The following is a 16435-nucleotide window of genomic DNA, read 5'->3' on the forward strand; positions in this document are numbered from 1 at the left end:
GCCACTGATAACAACATTTTTGAATAATAATATTGAGCAAGAACGTCTTCATTTTCAGACCCTCTCCCAAGTCTCAAATCCAAAATGCTGGAGTGCAGAACCAAATTAAAAGTTGTAGCTTCACTGTCCAAATAAATATGGGGCAGCGGCGTAGCCTAGTGGTTAGAGCATTTAACTAGTAACCGAAAGGTTGCACGATCAAATCCCTGAGCTGACAAGGTACAAATCTGTTGTTCTGAACAAGGCAGTTAACCCACTGTTCCTATGCCATCATTAAAAATAAGTATTTGTTCTTTAACAGACTTGCCTGGTAAAATAAAATATGTAGTGTTTGACCTTCATTTTCTAGTCTTGTCTCTATTGGGGGAAATAACAGTGTTTTGCATCTCAGGTGATGGGGGATGCAGTGGGCTGGGGCTTTGTGGTCAGAGGTATGGCCCCAGTTTACGTCCAGGCAGTCGATCCTAGAAGCCCTGCTGCTGCTGCAGGGGTTAAGGTAACACAAACATAGTGCCACACACAGTAATATATTAATATGTAGGCCTATTTTTTGTGACATTCTCCTGATTATTATTGTACGCCTAAGTGAGTCAGGTGAATTGAATTCTTCACCTGGATTACTGCCAGGTCACCAGGCTGGTGATGACCGGACCTCGCACTATTGTGTTGGAGGTCATGGAACCAGAAGTACCTTGGAACCAGAAGTACCTAGCTAAACTATTGTGTTCTGTGTTTTTATTTTAGATTTGTACAAATTGATCTGTAAAGCTATATATTGATCTGTAAGATACTACTTCCAATTTCTTGGGAGTCTCTTGAAAAAATATATATCCGAGTGCATGGCTTTGTTGTTGAGCATCCATGCTGTAGATTGTTTAGTTAAATAGTATTAGCCTATTCATGGTGGTGGCTACAGTTGCTAACCTAGAGAAAAATTGGCCAAACTAACTAAAACTATATCACAGGGTCAGGGTGTATTAGCCTAGTCAAATACTTTTTATAACTAGCTCATTGTTCTGTCTGTGGCCTAGTCTTCTATGGGCCCACATGTCGTGGAATAGATGGGTGGGTCCAGTCAAAAATATATGATGCTTTTGGACCACTTTCCTTGATTTTACACCCAAGAAACATAGGTGTGACTTTTGAAACAATTAGATACTCAGTACTAAGGGAAGCACATATCTCAGAAAAAAAATATTGTAGATTTAAAACTTATCTCCCCAAACATTCACTTCCGTCTTTTCCTCCTCGCCATTTTGGATTGACTTGGCTCGGGTTAGTTGGGAACGTTCAAGAGAAGTGCTGATGATTGTCGGATTTAATTGTAACAGTCCAATTGGCCATGTATGTTGTAAAATATGCACTAGAAATCCACCCAACATACTGTGGCTATTAGCTAGCAATTCATTTAACGTATATTGCAGATGGCAGAGATTTTTCTAACTAGCTAAACCGCACCACCGGCTTGGCGAGGACGAACAACAACCGCATCATTGAGTTGGATTCATTTGTTAGCCAACGAGCTACCGTTTCTTGTTAGCTAGCATTTATCTCAGCAAACATTTGGGCAGCCAGTTTTTGTGTGGTTGGGTTCGGAGACATACCAGGTAAGATTGGTTAGAGTTGAGGCGCAGCATTTTGTATAACTAGTTATGGCGGCAAGTTAACTAGCGAACAAACATGCCTGGCTATCATCGGCTAGCTAGTTGTTCGGCTAGACGTTGGCTAGCTACTGCATGCTAGCCAGTTCGCCTTCTGCTAAACTGACGCTAGCTAACAAATAAGGTATCTAACAAGCATCCATTGTATTTTCTTTACCTCACTTCATAATGATTGCTAACATTAGACATTATAACGTTAGTTAGATAACCAACCTTTGACAAAGGATTTGTAACTAACCATCAGATCTAAGTGATGTTAGCTAGCTAAATTCGCTAACGCGTTAGGCCCATATTCGCTTTTTAGTCTTAATTTAAGGTTAGTCATAAGGTTAGCACTGTGGTTAGGTTTAAAATCACTTCAAGATAAATTGCAGAAATTATGATTTTGTGGCTATGGTAAGTAGTCACGGCCGCATAGCTACATAAGGACGTTTCAGCTGTACAGGAAACCAATAGATGAGAAGAATGTTGTCCCAAAACTGAAGTCCCATCATGTCTGTGCCAATCAATGCTGTTTGTGATTTAGCTATGATCTTCGAATGCAAATAATCTTAACGTTATTGCCAAGTACCTCAACTCCATGATGATTTCATACACTGAGTTGAATGTAGACTATCGTTTTTTATTAACTTACAACGCATTCGAGTCTCTATGCAGTCGATACGTCAAACATTACAATGTTTGTCCTCTATTGCGTGCATTTCTTTGTTTGCTGAAATGCATACTTTTTAACAAGACGTTAATGAAGTAGCTACAACCAGCTCTAAGATGCCAAGTCAGCACGAATGCGCATGTGCCAATTAAATCTCAACATGGTAACGGTTGTATTTGATTAATGTTTTATTAAAACGTTTCAACAAACAAACGTTGGCAACATCAGAGGATAAACTGGTACAAGGTAAGGGTTTAAGAATACTTTTTTTGTATTGACTTCATAGCAAGTCAGTGGTTCGTTTAAAAAAACCTAGTCTGAGATCAACCCTGGATAAAATCATCATGGAGTTGAGGTACTTGGCTGGCTTTGGGTATGAGCAGGCCATATGGGTTTGACATGAGTAGTAATAGAATTCTCTGTCATTTATTCTCGCAGTCTGGAAAGATGTATCAGCTCCCTGTGAACAACCTCACTAGGATACGAAGAGCAAGAAAACAGGTGAAGGCGGCACTTTGTGACATTGGGCTGGAGTACTGTAAGGAGCAAGCGGAGGTGAGAGAAAATAAAACAAGTCATAGCTTTTACCTATCACTAAGGTTTTAGTGTTGTGTGTGTGTGTGTGCCTAACGTAAGAGTTTCACTCATATTTTTATAGTCATTTGTGCTTCTGAAAAAATTATGGTGGTAGAAATTAATAGGCATATCATCTAATTTGACAAGTTCCAGCATACAGTACTGTGATTTCTGATCAGAATAATTGTCCCTCTCACATAGGACCTCAAAGAATTTTGCCCAGATGAGAACTATGTGAAGAATACTCTCTGTCTGGAACTTTGTTCATGGGATCCGACATTCTCAAAAACACAGGTAAATGACTCACACTAGAAAAGGGACAAGATAATTAAGTTAATTACCACTTATGTGGGCGGCAGGGTAGCCTAGTGGTTAGAGCGTTTGAATAGTAACCAGAAGGTTACAAGTTCAAATCCCCGAACTGACAAGGTACAAATCTGTCGTTCTGCCCTGAACAGGCATGCCGTCATTGAAAATAAGAATTTGTTCTTAACTGACTTTCCTGCTGTAAAGGTAAAATAAATGTAAAACAATTCTGGGGCTTGTAATGATTATAGTGCTATTTTGTTTGTCACAATCATAAATACAACTAGTTTTGGATAAAGGAGTAACCATTTCAGGTTTGTAAATGTTGTGATTACAAAGTTTGAAAAATTAAACAACGTTATTAAACTCGCCTGTATATTATTTTGTTTTTTTACAGGAGTACCGGTCAAAGCCTTTCTGCTGCACAGAGTGCAACTTCTCTTCCAAGTACTACTCGGGCTACAAAAACCACTTCCGAAATGTCCACAGGCACAACTTTGAGAACCGCATCCTGCTCAACTGCCCTTACTGCACCTTCACTGCGAGCAAGAAGACAATGGAAACGCATGTCAAGGTCTTCCACATATCTAGTGTGGCACGTCAGGGTCTAGGGGGCTACCAGGGGGCTGCTGTGGGGGCAAATAACAAGGTGGAGAAGGCAATGTACTATTGCAAGAAGTGTAACTTCCGGGACCCTCTGTACAATGTTGTGCGAAGGCACATCTACAGGGAGCACTTCCAGCATGTGGTCTCGCCCTATGTTGCCATGGTCTCAGAAACATCAGTCAAAAATGGAGCCAATGCTGTCAACGGCAACAACATCCTCTGTAAGCGCTGTCAGTTCTCCACCCGTAGTTATGAGGCGCTAGTGCAGCATGTCATTGAATATCATGAGCGCATTGGCTCTCAGGTGACAACCATGATTGGACATGCTAATGTTGTGGTGTCCAGACCGCAAAGCTATGCGATGGCCCAGAAGGGTTCTGTGATGACTGGGGGTCGTACCCTGACGTCTGAACAGGTTAGCCATATGGTAGGGGTCCATCTAAAGCAGGGACCTACTGGACTAAAGAATGTGACATGTCAGTCCTCTATTGCTGGCCAGCGTTTGACCATTCCTGGCAATGGTGGTTTGGGAGAAGGTGCTAATGCTAGTCTTACATCCCAAACACAGAAGTGGAAAATGTGCACGGTCTGCAATGAGCTCTTCCCTGAAAACCTGTACAGTGCTCATTTTGAGAAGGCACACAGGGCTAAGAAGGTATGGGCAATTGCCAAGTATATCATGAAGATTCACAACTTCACCAGTAAGTGTTTGCTTTGCAACCGATATCTGCCCAGTGACACATTGCTTAACCACATGCTGATTCATGGGCTCACCTGCCCACAGTGTCATGCCAGCTTCAATAATGTGGAGAAAATGCTAGATCATGTGGGGCAGGCTCATCCAGATGACTTTGTTGGTCCTCCAGCCGCCTCCCCGCTTACTTTCGACCTCACGATTGGGCAGGCTAAGAACAAAATCATACAGCTTATTGTTATAACCTATAACATGAAGGAACCTGTAGCTGCTCAGGAGCAGTCTATGGCTTCCCATGCCCAGAACAGCTTCCACACTCCAGTGAAGAGTATGCCTTCAAAGATGCCAGTGAATAAGAAAGACCTGCTTGCCAGAAGTCAAGCCACTGTATCTGGCAGCAATGAGGTTGGCAAGACCTTATGTCCACTATGTTTTACCATCCTCAAGGGTCCTATATCTGATGCCTTGTCACAGCATCTGAGAGAACGACACCAAGTGCTTCAGACAATGCACCCTGTGGAGAAGAAGATGACATACAAGTGCATCCACTGTTTGGGCGTCTATACTAGCAACATGGTGGCCTCCACGATCACTCTGCACCTTGTGCAGTGTCGAGCTGTGGGAAGGGCCCAGAAGGGCCTGGGACCAAAGTCTGCCTTGACACTCAACTCCTCTGGTGCAGGGTTCTTAAAGCGTCAGCTACCCTCCCAACCCATGTCTGGCTCCAAGAGGATGAAGATAAAAAATGATGTTGTATATTCCCCCATGAATATGGACAAGCCAGGGGAGGCTGTGGATCTAGTGTTGGACCCTAGGAACTATGAGCACAAGACTTATGAAGCACGCAAAGCCTTCCTCACGACCTATTTCAATCGTTGCCCCTATTTAACTTCACAGGAAGAAGAGAAGCTGTCTGCAAGCCTGTGGCTCTGGAAGTCTGACATTGCCAGTCACTTCGCTAATCGACGGAGGTCATGTGAGGGAGACTGTGAGACCAGGAAATTGAAAGTGCTACTTGGCTTTGACATGCAGGCACTCAAGGGACTGAAGCATGACATGGACTTTGAGGAGAAAACCAAGCTCCCCATCACGTCAGTGGAGAAGGCCTTTAAGTCTAGGCCGGCACTTAACACAGACCAAAGAAAGCAATGCGAGACCATTAACTGTACCCTCAAGCTAAGTACTTACACAGAACCCATATCTATTGACTCGTCTGATAGTGAGTCGGAACCAGAGGACTGTTCCATTGAGAATGGGCAAGTTGACACACCAAAATCTGTGGATGTCACGTCTTAAGGAAAATCAAACCTGCCAGAAGAGAACTCTCCAAGCATTGAGGGGCCTAAAATAGAGATGGGCCCTTATCAAGATGGTTGATCAAAAACCTGAATCGCCTTCTGTTAGTTTACTACAGACTCTAGGCCTAAATAAGGTGCCTTGGGTTGGTAAGATGATGCATCAAAATGAGAGCAGCCTAAAAGACCTGCGGTACAGGGGAAGCATGAGGGTTTGGTGCAGGTAATCCTTACACTGCAGTTCTTCAGTTATAGGAAAGTCGGGGAAGGTAGGGGAGACTGACAGGACAAATTAAGACTTCATAAAGTCAGTGGGATGCTCAGTTTAAGTAAAGAATAATTACTCATTCATAAATTAGGAACTACACAAGTATAGAAAATAGCTGTTAAAACGTCTGGCTCCAGATAAAGGTATGCTGAAATGGTGCAAAAGAAGATGTATGGTGTCTGTAGCTAATATTGGTGGGAACATTGTACATATTTAGTAGGCCTACATTAGATTATGCATACATTTAGACTGTCAGTTTTAAGTAAAATTCAAAAACTTTCACTTCTTATAGGCATATGGATTGTCCTCCCATATGATGTATTATTGTCATTTCAATTTTAGAGATAGCAGGGTAACATGTATACATACCTATGTTCACTTTTGTTTAAACAAAGAAATTGGTTTAATAAAGCTTTTTCAAAGAACCTTCATTTGACTAACACTATAAAATGTTTTTGTGCCCCTCCATTATACAAATATACTCCATTGTAATAAAAAAAATATATATACAGTACCTAGGGTTGCAAAGGGTCGGAAACTTTCCGGGAAATTTTCCATGGGAATTTAAGCCCTGGATTTGGGGAATTTTGCTTAAATTCATCAAGAAGGTTAGCTTATAACAGTGAACCTTTTTTTTGTGGGATACACAAGGAAATTTTAGATCTTGTGGCATATTTTGGTTAAACTAACCTCAATTCAATGGAATTGCAACCCTCTGCATGCACAGTGCACTCTTCCATCACATGTACAGCTGATTCTCAAGATCTTGCATGCTAATAAAATGCTATTGAGCCCACACTACTACACTGTCTGAGCAAAGGACTACTTGCTTTCTGGTAAGTTTTAATTACAATAATGGGTGGGTGAATATATTTTGTATGACATTACATTATTTTTTTGTTAATAGTAAATGGTAGCTTACAGCAAAGTGTGTTTTAAAGCATTTCTAACTTGTTAATTTCTGCAAGTCAGTTTTTGCTACCATGTGGATTTGGACTTGCTTGAGCCTGCTAACTGAGTGTTAATTAACATCTTTCCATACATGTTTCATTTTAAATAATTTATCTTACAAAGGAGTTTAACTGCTTAACTATTTATCTGTACAAGGAATTATATATATTGTTTTACTCATTTTCCCCCCTAATCTGTACAGGAAAATGCCACGGGCACTATCTGATGTGTGGAGACATTTCACTGCAGCTAATGTAGAAGGAAAAGTTGTGTACATTTGCCAATACTGTGCCAAATCATATGTGAAGAATGCATATGTGAGATGCAGAATCATCTGGCCAAGTGCATAAAGTTTCCTCAGTGCTCACAACAAGCAACCTCTGACAAAAGTCCCTCTACTTCTATTCAAGGTGAAAATGATGAATCGGACACCTTATCGATAGCACCAGCTCATGATCCTCCTGGAATCCAGTTTTTTTACTCAATGGAGCAATGTAATCAGAGAAATGCTGATGAATGTCTTGCTCGAGCTGTGTATGCAACTGGTTCACCTCTGCTCACAGGCCTCGTGTATTGGAAGAGATTTCTGAATGTTCTTCGCCCAGCATACACCCCTCCAACCAGGCATGCTTTATCTACTAATTTGCTGGGTGCAGAGTTCAAGTGAAGGTCAAGCAAATCATAGAGAAAGCAGACTGTATTGCAATCATCTCTGATGGGTGGTCGAATGTCTGTGGGAAAGGAATAATTAACTACATCAACTCCACCCCTCAACCAGTATTCTACAAGAGCACAGACACAAGGGACAACAGACACGACACACCGGTCTCCACATTGCAGATGAGCTGAAGTCCGTCATCAATGACCTTGGACCAAAGAAGGTATTTGCACTGGTGACAGACAATGCTGCGAACATGAAGGCTGCTTGGTCTAAAGTGGAGGAGTCCTACCTTCACATCACACCTATTGGCTGTGCTGCTCATGTCCTTGAGCAGATTCAATACATCATGGCACTGAAAACAATGGATACATTCTACAAGTGAGCCAAGGAAATGGTTAGGTATGTGAAGGGTCAAGTTATAGCAGCAATTTATTTACTTCACTGAGTAAAGTGCGAAGAATAAGAGCACGACATTAAAGCTGCCCAGCAACATCTGTTGGGGTGCTGTTGTCATCATGTTTGACAGTCCTGGAGGGGAAGGAGTCTCCAAGAGACAGCCTCATCAAGAGGATCCTCCTGGATGATGTATTTTGGGAGAGTGGTAAGCAGACTGAAACTCCTGAAACCTATAGCAGTAGCCATTGCATGGATTGAGGGAGACCATGCCATCCTGTCTGATTTTCAGACTCTGCTTGCAGATGTAAGAGAAGAAATCCGTACAACCCTGCCCACTTCACTGTTGCGCCAAGCAGAGGAAACTGCAGTTCTGAAATGCATCAAAAAGCATGAAGACCTCTGCCTGAAGCCCATACAGAGTACATGTTGGACCCCAAGTATGCTGGCAAGAGCATCCTGTCTGGTGCAGAGATCAATCAGGCCTATGGTGTCATCGCCACCTTGGCCTGGATAAGGGCAAGGTTCTTGGCAGTATGGCGAAGTACACTTCCAAGCAAGGGCTTTGGGATGGATATGCAATATGGCAGTCGTGCCAACATATCTCATCAGCCACCTGGTGGAAGGGACTTTGTGAATCTGAGGCTCTTTCCCCTGTTGCCTCCACCATCCTCCAAATCCCACCATGAGCTGCCTCAGAGTGCAACTGGTCCTTGTTTTGGAACACACACACTAAGGCACGCAACAGGCTGACCAATACAAGGGTTGAAAAATTGGTTGCCATCTGGGCAAATTTTAGGCTTTTTGGGCCTGACAATGAGCCATCCTCAAGGTTGGAAAGTGACAATGAAGATGAGGCCTCTGATGTTCAAGAGGTGGACATTGAGTAGGTCGAGGGAGAAGACGTGGAAGCCTGAGAGGAAGACAACCAAAGCTTTAGTTTCTAGACTTTCATTTTACAGATGTATGTTAAATGTTTTTTGGGAGATGCGATGGATGATTCAATATTCCCTTTCTTTTGTTCAGTGAAATCATCCTATGTGGAGAGTCAACTCATTTAATTAAAGTTCAATTCGTAACTAATTATTTTATTTATTTTGGAAGGATTTAATAATTTGCAATTGTCTACTTATAATAAGGTAAAAGGTTTATGTTTCTGCCTCCATATAATATGGTAAATTTATCCAATGCAAAAATAATCTACATTTAAATTGTATTAATATTAATTTGCATAGATTCCTGTTAATTCCAATGGAAAGTTTCCATCTCTGAATATTTCCCAAAATGTGCAACACTAACAGTACCAGTCAGAAGTTTGGGCACAACTACTCATTCAATAGTTTTAATTTGTACTATTTTCTACATTGTAGAATAATAGGTGACTACCTCATGAAGCTGGTTGAGAGAATGCAAAGCTCTCATCGAGGCAAAGGGTGGCTACTTTGAAGAATCTTAAATATATTTCGATTTCTCACTTTTTTGGTTACTACATGGAATCATGTGTTTTTTCATAGTTTTGACATCAAAACTATGAAAAAACACATGATTCCATGTAGTAACCAAAAAAGTGAGAAATCGAAATATATTTAAGATTCTTCAAAGTAGCCACCCTTTGCCTTGATGAGAGCTTTGCATTCTCTCAACCAGCTTCATGAGGTAGTCACCTAGAATGCATTTCAATTAACAGGTGTGCCTTGTTAAAAGGTAGTTTGTGGAATTTCTTTCCTTGCTGCGTTTGAGCCAAATAGTTGTGTTATGACGAGGTAGTGGTGGTATACAGAAGTTAGCCCTATTTATGTCGAGAACAAATAAGCAAAGGGAAATTACAGTCCATTACCTTATTAACACGTGAAGGTCAGTCAATATGGAAAATGTCAAGAACTTTGAAAGTTTCTTCAAGTGCTGTCCCAAAAACCATCAAGCACTATGATGAAACTGCCTCTCTTGAGGACCAACACAGGAAAGACCCAGAATTACCTCCGCTGCAGAGGATGATTTTGTTAGTTACCAGCATCAGAAATTGCAGCCCAAATAAATACATCACAGTGTTCAAATAACAGACACATCTCGGGCATCAAATTCATGGTCGAATTGCTGCAAAGAAACCACTTCTAAAGGACACCAATAATAAGAAGAGACTTGCTTGGTTCAAGAAACACGAGCAATGGACATTGGACCGGTGGAAATCTGTCCTTTGGTCTGAGTCCAAATTTTTTATTTTTACTTCCAGCTTCTGTGTTTTTGTGAGACGCAGAGTAGGTGAACGGATGATCTCTGCATGTGTGGTTCCCACCGTGAAGCATGGAGGAGGAGGTGTGATGTGTGGGGGTGCTTTGCTGGTGACGCTGATTTATTTAGAAATCAAGGCACATTTAACTATCTTGGCTACTGCAGCGATATGCCATGGTTGTGCTTTTTGGGACTATCATTTGTTTTTCAACAGGACAATGACCCAAAACACACCTGCAGGCTGTGTAAGGGCTATTTGACAAAGGAGAGTGATGGAGTGCTTCATCAGAAGAACTGGCCTCCACAATCTCCCGACCTCAACCCAATTAAGATGGTTTGGGATGAATTGGACCGAAAAGTGAAGGAAAAGCAGCCAACAAGTGCTCCGCATATGTGGGAACTCCTTCAAGACTGTTGGAAAAGCATTCCTGGTGAAGCTGGTTGACAGAATGACAAGAGTGCAAAACTGTCAAGGCAAAGAGTGGTTACTTTGAAGAATCTAAAATATATATTTTGATTTGTTTAACACTGGTTACTACATGATTCCATAGTTTTGATGTCTTCAATATTATTATACAATGTTGAAAATATGTGTCCAAACTTTTGACTGGTGCTGTCAAGTCAGTTAAGAACTCACTCTTAGTTACAATGACGCCTACCCCAGCCAAACCTCGGCCAATTGTGCGCAGCCCTATGGGACTCCCAATCACAACCTGATGTGATACAGCCTGGATTTGAACTAGGGACACCTCTTGCACTGAGATGCAGTGCATTAGACGCTGCACCACTCTCTATACTAGAGATTATACTCCAAAATCTTTGTGGGAACACGTTGACATAAATATCTGAACACACGGATAATCTGCCCGCGATAATTTGAACACGATCTCAACTTCCGGTGTGTCTTTGATTGGTGATTCATTTTGTTAGAAGGCGGAACATCCGATCTACGTGACAAAACTGGCCAATGGCATTATTGGCCTTCTCTCCGCTCCAATTCGCTTGAAATATGTCGTTATTTTAAATGCTTTTATGCACAAAAATGGAATTTACCTTTTAAAAAATCGATACTTATTTATTGAACGGTACTTGAGTCTTATTTGCAATTGTAAGTATGACAGACCATGATATTTTAAAAAGATTGGTTTAGAAATATTGCTATGGAGATGGGAAGCTTGTATAGTGAGTGTAAAAGCAGCTGTCATGTGTAGCTAGGTAGCGGCGATGCTAATTTGCTAGTTACGTATACATACATACATTTGACTTATTTTATGAATACCGTATTAGGAAATGTCTGCTTGTTTGTCACTTGTACCCTAGGTGGTATTAACTTGATCTCAATAGGTTTGTTTTTGATCTTTGAAATCCATGTATATGGCAGTAGCGCAGCATTAACGCAAATACATTTTGACAATTTGGTATGCACTCTTGTCAAACGTGCTATAATGTAAAATAGTAGCTATATTAGTTGGTTCGTTGTATATAGCCAAAAAAGTGCATTGTTCGGTGGAAATGATTAACATGATGGTTATAGCTTTAGATAGCCAAGACCGATAGCTTGCTAACGTTACCTGACATCAAAGCGGCGCCCCAATGGTATGGCGTAATAAGTTTCATACAGTTATGTGTCAAAAAAATAAAAAATAAACATCTACCATACCCAACAGACCTGGGTTTAGCAGTGCAGTATTTCAAGGTGATTGTGATGCTGCTGGGGCAGAGTTCCATTCTTAATAACAATGAACAATAGAATCCAGTGTTTTCATGTTTTCTGCACCAGAGAATTTGTGAGTGTTTTTTTTCTTCCAGGGTATGATAACTTGTTGCAGCCCAGAGGAAACTGCCAGACAGCAAGCCTTTATTCCAGACATCTCAGTTAGTGTGAGGTATGGCAGAAGAGCCCTGGGAATCCAAATAGAGTGAAAAGTCAATGGCTAAAGAGGGTGCATAGAAGGTGGAAAAGATGTCTTACAGTAACAGGGAACTGGTGGTGTTTTTTATAAGCTATAGACTGTCCCAGAGGAATTATTCATGTTGTCAATTGGGGCTGGAGGGTGCAAGTGGACGGACTGACGGAGATGAGGCCATTGCAAATGGGTCTGTGGGGAACTACCGGAACAGCAGAAGCAATTTGGCGAAGCCCTCATCTCCACAGGGGGGCATGGAGCCAGTGAAAGCAGCACTACGGGACTCAGTGGATGAGTTTGAGCTACGCTACACCCGTGCCTTCAGTGACCTCTCCTCCCAGCTCCACATCACCCCTGCCACAGCCTACCACAGCTTTGAGAGTGTGATGGACGAAGTGTTCAGGGACGGGGTCAACTGGGGTCGCGTGGTGGGTCTGTTTGCTTTCGGCGGGGCCTTGTGTGTTGAGTGTGTTGAGAAGGATATGAGCCCGCTGGTGGCGCGCATCGCAGATTGGATGACCACCTATCTGGACAACCATATCCAGCCCTGGATCCAGAGCCAAGGCGGATGGGTAGGTTGGAGCTGATACTTTACTCTGCACATTATACATCCTTGTTATGGGATTTAGTAATACATTCTCATTGTCAACACTATTGTGTGTGTGTGCGCGTGCGTGCGCATCCTTTGCTGCACCCACTCTGAGAAATAGAGAATACCATGATAGACTATACTAAAGGGTGAAGCTACAGAGAAGTACTCTGGCAAACAGCTGGGCTGCTAACACATAGTTCACTGTATTAATCTTCCTCTGTCTCTGTTCCTTGAAAGGACCGTTTTGCAGAGATCTTTGGCAGAGATGCTGCTGCAGACGTTCGACGGTCCCAGGAGAGCATAATTAAATGGCTGCTAGTTGGGGTGATTCTGCTTTCAGGAGTGCTGGTCGGCACTCTCATCATGAAGAAACGCCAATGAAGTGGTGTAATATGAGCCACATCTAGTTTACCCCCAGCACATATAAACACAAAATCAACAAAAATATAACTTTTATAGTTTGTTTACATAAGCACAGTCTGCTTGTGCACTGACAGAAACCTTATGATTAGCCATGGCTATAACAGTTTTTGGGCAATGAATATGTAGCTTGGTGAGATGTCTCACAACTCACCTCTCCTGTCCTGCACTCTGTAACATTTGTTTTTACATTTGAAAAGTAATATGTAAAATAACATTTTATGACATTATTTTCTTACTTTTATAATTATTATTGGTTTTATTTTTAAAAAACTTGGGTAGAGGGTGTTGCATTTGAGACTGGAGGTGCTTTAAATGGACCTGAAGCTATGCGTGAATGGGAAAACTACAGCTGGTGTGGTAGGACATAGGAGATTGTTTATGTATTTTTAGGTTTGTGTGTTACCCTTTACAGGGTTTTTTATTTTTAGGTTTGTGTGTTACCCTAGTACCAACTAAATACATTCTTTCCAAATTGACATTTGACCAATTACATTGAAGAATATTGTTTTTTTATTTTGTGTTAAAGGCCCAATGCTGCTGTTTTTATCTTCATATGTAATCATTTCGGTGCAACAATTAAGTACCTTACTGTGATTTCAATGAAAATGGTAATTTTTTTAAATTTATTTTTTACTCCCTTAGCAAGGGAATTTCAGCTAGGACTCTGGTTGTGGTCTTAGTAGGGAGGGGTAACAGCTCTTGCAAAATGGGCATTATCATCATTTTCACAGTATTCTACCAACCTCTTAGTGAAAATATATATAAAACATAGTAATATCATGTTTTTTACTGCATTGGGCCTTTAACTGAAACCTTTAGTTTCAATGTGACAATTTCTTTAAAATGTTACGTTCTTTCCTTGCTGTACTGGAGTTTCAGGCATGCACTAAATAATAAAACATTTATGTTTTAAGTGGGGGTTTTCTATGTGATTCACAGACAACATTTCAACACAGATAGTGAGAACATAGAGAAAATAATTAATTCAGATTTGTCCATGCTGCATTCTCATAATATGCCTTTAGGGGGTGCATGTTCTCAACAAATACAATTTCTGAAGCGACTATTTTTCACCCTCAAATCATGTGCAACATGTCAGGAATACCTTGTCCTGTTTCCCAGAGAAAGTGTTGCTCTGAAAAGTCTACCTCTAATATACTGCCAATATAACATTGTCTCTCGGAGCTCCTCGCTAGTAGAGTTTGGAAATTATCTACAGTACTGATGGCAGTGAAACATCCAACTTGGTTTGGAATCATAGTCCTTCTACCCTTGCACAATTAAAAGAAGACATCACAATCCCTTTTAATTTAATATTTGAATGTATATCATTGTAAACACCAATGATGTGTAATACGAGCCACATCTAGTTTACCTCCAGCACATAAACGCTAAATCAACGAAAATAGAACTTAAGAGTTTGTCATGTTTACATAAGCCCAGTCTGCTTGTGCACTGACATGATTAGCCCTGGCTATAACAATCCCTTTGAATTCAATATTTGTATATATATACATGTAGTTGTAAATAATGTATATTTATTTCTTATCCTACTTTTTTGTCTTTTTCAACGTAAATGTATATTCAAGAGCAGGTACAGAACATGTACAGCACATACAAAACATAACTGCAGTCATTTCACAAGAGCAGAATTAGATTCACATAGTGGTGTTTTTTCTTACACAATGTTTGATGTTTTACTCTGAAAAATGATCACATAGGCTGATACCAAACTTTTAGGTTATTTCTGATAACATACTAATATATCTATTCATTGGAGTGTACGATATTCAAAACACATGAAGCAATGACTTCTCAAAGAATAATACTGAAAGTGTCAATGGAATAGACAGATGGGAACCAACGGATGGCCTGTGGTTGCTAATCTCTCCCTGTCATTTTTTGCCATTTCCCCAAACCATAGCTGGCCGCACCAGCAGATAAAGCCAATTAAGGAAAGGCTGAATAAACTATGGAAACTCACCAGCCTCTAGGAGAATCTAACTCTTACTCTTCATATTCTCATGTCATATTCACTAACTCAACTTTTGTTTAAGCTCACAAAACAGTGAGAGGAAGAAAAACAGGCAAAGTTGTGTATTCAAAAATAAATTATTATAGAGAGCATGTATTGTATATATACTATATATAATATTAGGAGGGATAAAGATGGCTGAATTCTCAGTGATTTATTTCATATACATTGGCTTGACACTATGGTCAGAGAGCCCTGGAAATCATACTGTATGAAGCATACTGTATGAAGCATACTGTATGAAGCATACTGTATGAAGTTCATTTTTGATATGCATTCTTCAAAAGCAGGCTGAAGACGATTATGATCCGCTCTCATAATGAAAGTGGATGTAAGCTTGAGTCTAGGTGGCATGTCCCTATGTTCACTGGCTCTTCTTGCAACAGGGTGGTGTGCTCACAAGGCTGAAACAAAATGTGGCATAAATAAAGGTCCAATGTGGCATAAATAAAGGTAATGTCAGAGTCCTTTCTCCCTGTGACCGTCATGTCAGAGTCCTTTCTCCCTGTGACCGTCATGTCAGAGTCCTTTCTCCCTGTGACCGTCATGTCAGAGTCCTTTCTCCCTGTGACCGTCATGTCAGAGTTCTTTCTCCCTGTGACCGTCATGTCAGAGTCCTTTCTCCCTGTGACCATCATGTCAGAGTCCTTTCTCCCTGTGACCGTCATGTCAGTGAAGCGTGGATTCAAGGGTTGTATAACACAACTTTGCAAATGACTGTTTACATCTAGATCTGGTCCATTGAATCTATTTGTCGGGATTTATGTCCACAGCTTGGCATGTTTAAGAAGATATTATTGTGTTTTTGAAAATAAGTTTATGTACAGGAATGTACAGTAATACTGAAGTCAAAATGATTATCTTTAGAGAGCTGCTCACAAATGTAGCCTTCTTTATGGTCATGCCTCATGAATAGCTTGACACCACAAATAACGTTTTTTATTCAAATGTGACTGTTGTCATACTGTCATTTATTAGTTTGATATTATCATTGGATTAATATTACTGTGATAATCATTATTGTTAGATTGATGTGTCTGTTTAGATTGAATAGTCTGTCTATTGTTAGATTAAGTCTGTTGAAGCATGCGTGACCATTGGGCTGAGTACCTATGTGCACTGCAGAGCCTCTTAGTGAGTAACTGGAGGGGAGTGTGTATGATTGGCTTTTGGCAGCAGGTGGGTG

At 40.8% G+C, this 16435-nt stretch overlaps 2 protein-coding genes across 5 annotated transcripts; both read left to right on the top strand.

Moving 5' to 3' along the window:
- The first annotated feature begins 1228 nt into the window (after positions 1 to 1228).
- On the top strand, positions 1229 to 6489 carry adnpa (activity-dependent neuroprotector homeobox a). Of its 3 annotated transcripts, none has more exons than XM_021569740.2 (4): positions 1229 to 1607; positions 2752 to 2868; positions 3091 to 3183; positions 3593 to 6489. In XM_021569740.2, the coding sequence occupies exons 2-4, from the start codon at positions 2761 to 2763 to the stop codon at positions 5789 to 5791; spliced, it is 2400 nt and encodes a 799-aa protein (XP_021425415.2). In that variant the 5' UTR covers positions 1229 to 1607; positions 2752 to 2760; the 3' UTR covers positions 5792 to 6489. The 3 variants fall into 3 exon arrangements, with proteins under 3 accessions (XP_021425415.2, XP_021425416.2, XP_036806543.1); XM_021569741.2 differs by having other exon boundaries at positions 1243 to 1275; XM_036950648.1 differs by having other exon boundaries at positions 1254 to 1344.
- Positions 6490 to 11194: 4705 nt separating this feature from the next.
- LOC110494565 (bcl-2-like protein 1) lies at positions 11195 to 14127 on the top strand. Of its 2 annotated transcripts, none has more exons than XM_021569743.2 (3): positions 11195 to 11400; positions 12102 to 12771; positions 13029 to 14127. In XM_021569743.2, exons 2-3 carry the CDS (start codon positions 12256 to 12258, stop codon positions 13170 to 13172), a joined length of 660 nt encoding a protein of 219 aa, XP_021425418.1. In that variant the 5' UTR covers positions 11195 to 11400; positions 12102 to 12255; the 3' UTR covers positions 13173 to 14127. The 2 variants fall into 2 exon arrangements, with proteins under 2 accessions (XP_021425418.1, XP_021425419.1); XM_021569744.2 differs by lacking the exon at positions 11195 to 11400 and adding an exon at positions 11440 to 11988.
- The last annotated feature ends 2308 nt before the right edge of the window (positions 14128 to 16435 follow it).

Source organism: Oncorhynchus mykiss, chromosome 17, assembly GCF_013265735.2.
Source record: "Oncorhynchus mykiss isolate Arlee chromosome 17, USDA_OmykA_1.1, whole genome shotgun sequence".
Taxonomy (NCBI): Eukaryota; Metazoa; Chordata; class Actinopteri; order Salmoniformes; family Salmonidae; genus Oncorhynchus; species Oncorhynchus mykiss.

Coding starts and splice junctions, on each gene's coding strand:
- adnpa (XM_036950648.1), top strand. CDS start 1,306: ATGATTGTCGGATTTAATTGTAACAGTCCAATTGGCCAT. Junction 2,869..3,090: donor ACTGTAAGGAGCAAGCGGAG/GTGAGAGAAAAT, acceptor CCTCTCACATAG/GACCTCAAAGAATTTTGCCC. Junction 3,184..3,592: donor CGACATTCTCAAAAACACAG/GTAAATGACTCA, acceptor GTTTTTTTACAG/GAGTACCGGTCAAAGCCTTT.
- LOC110494565 (XM_021569743.2), top strand. CDS start 12,256: ATGTCTTACAGTAACAGGGAACTGGTGGTGTTTTTTATAAGCTATAGA. Junction 12,772..13,028: donor TCCAGAGCCAAGGCGGATGG/GTAGGTTGGAGC, acceptor GTTCCTTGAAAG/GACCGTTTTGCAGAGATCTT.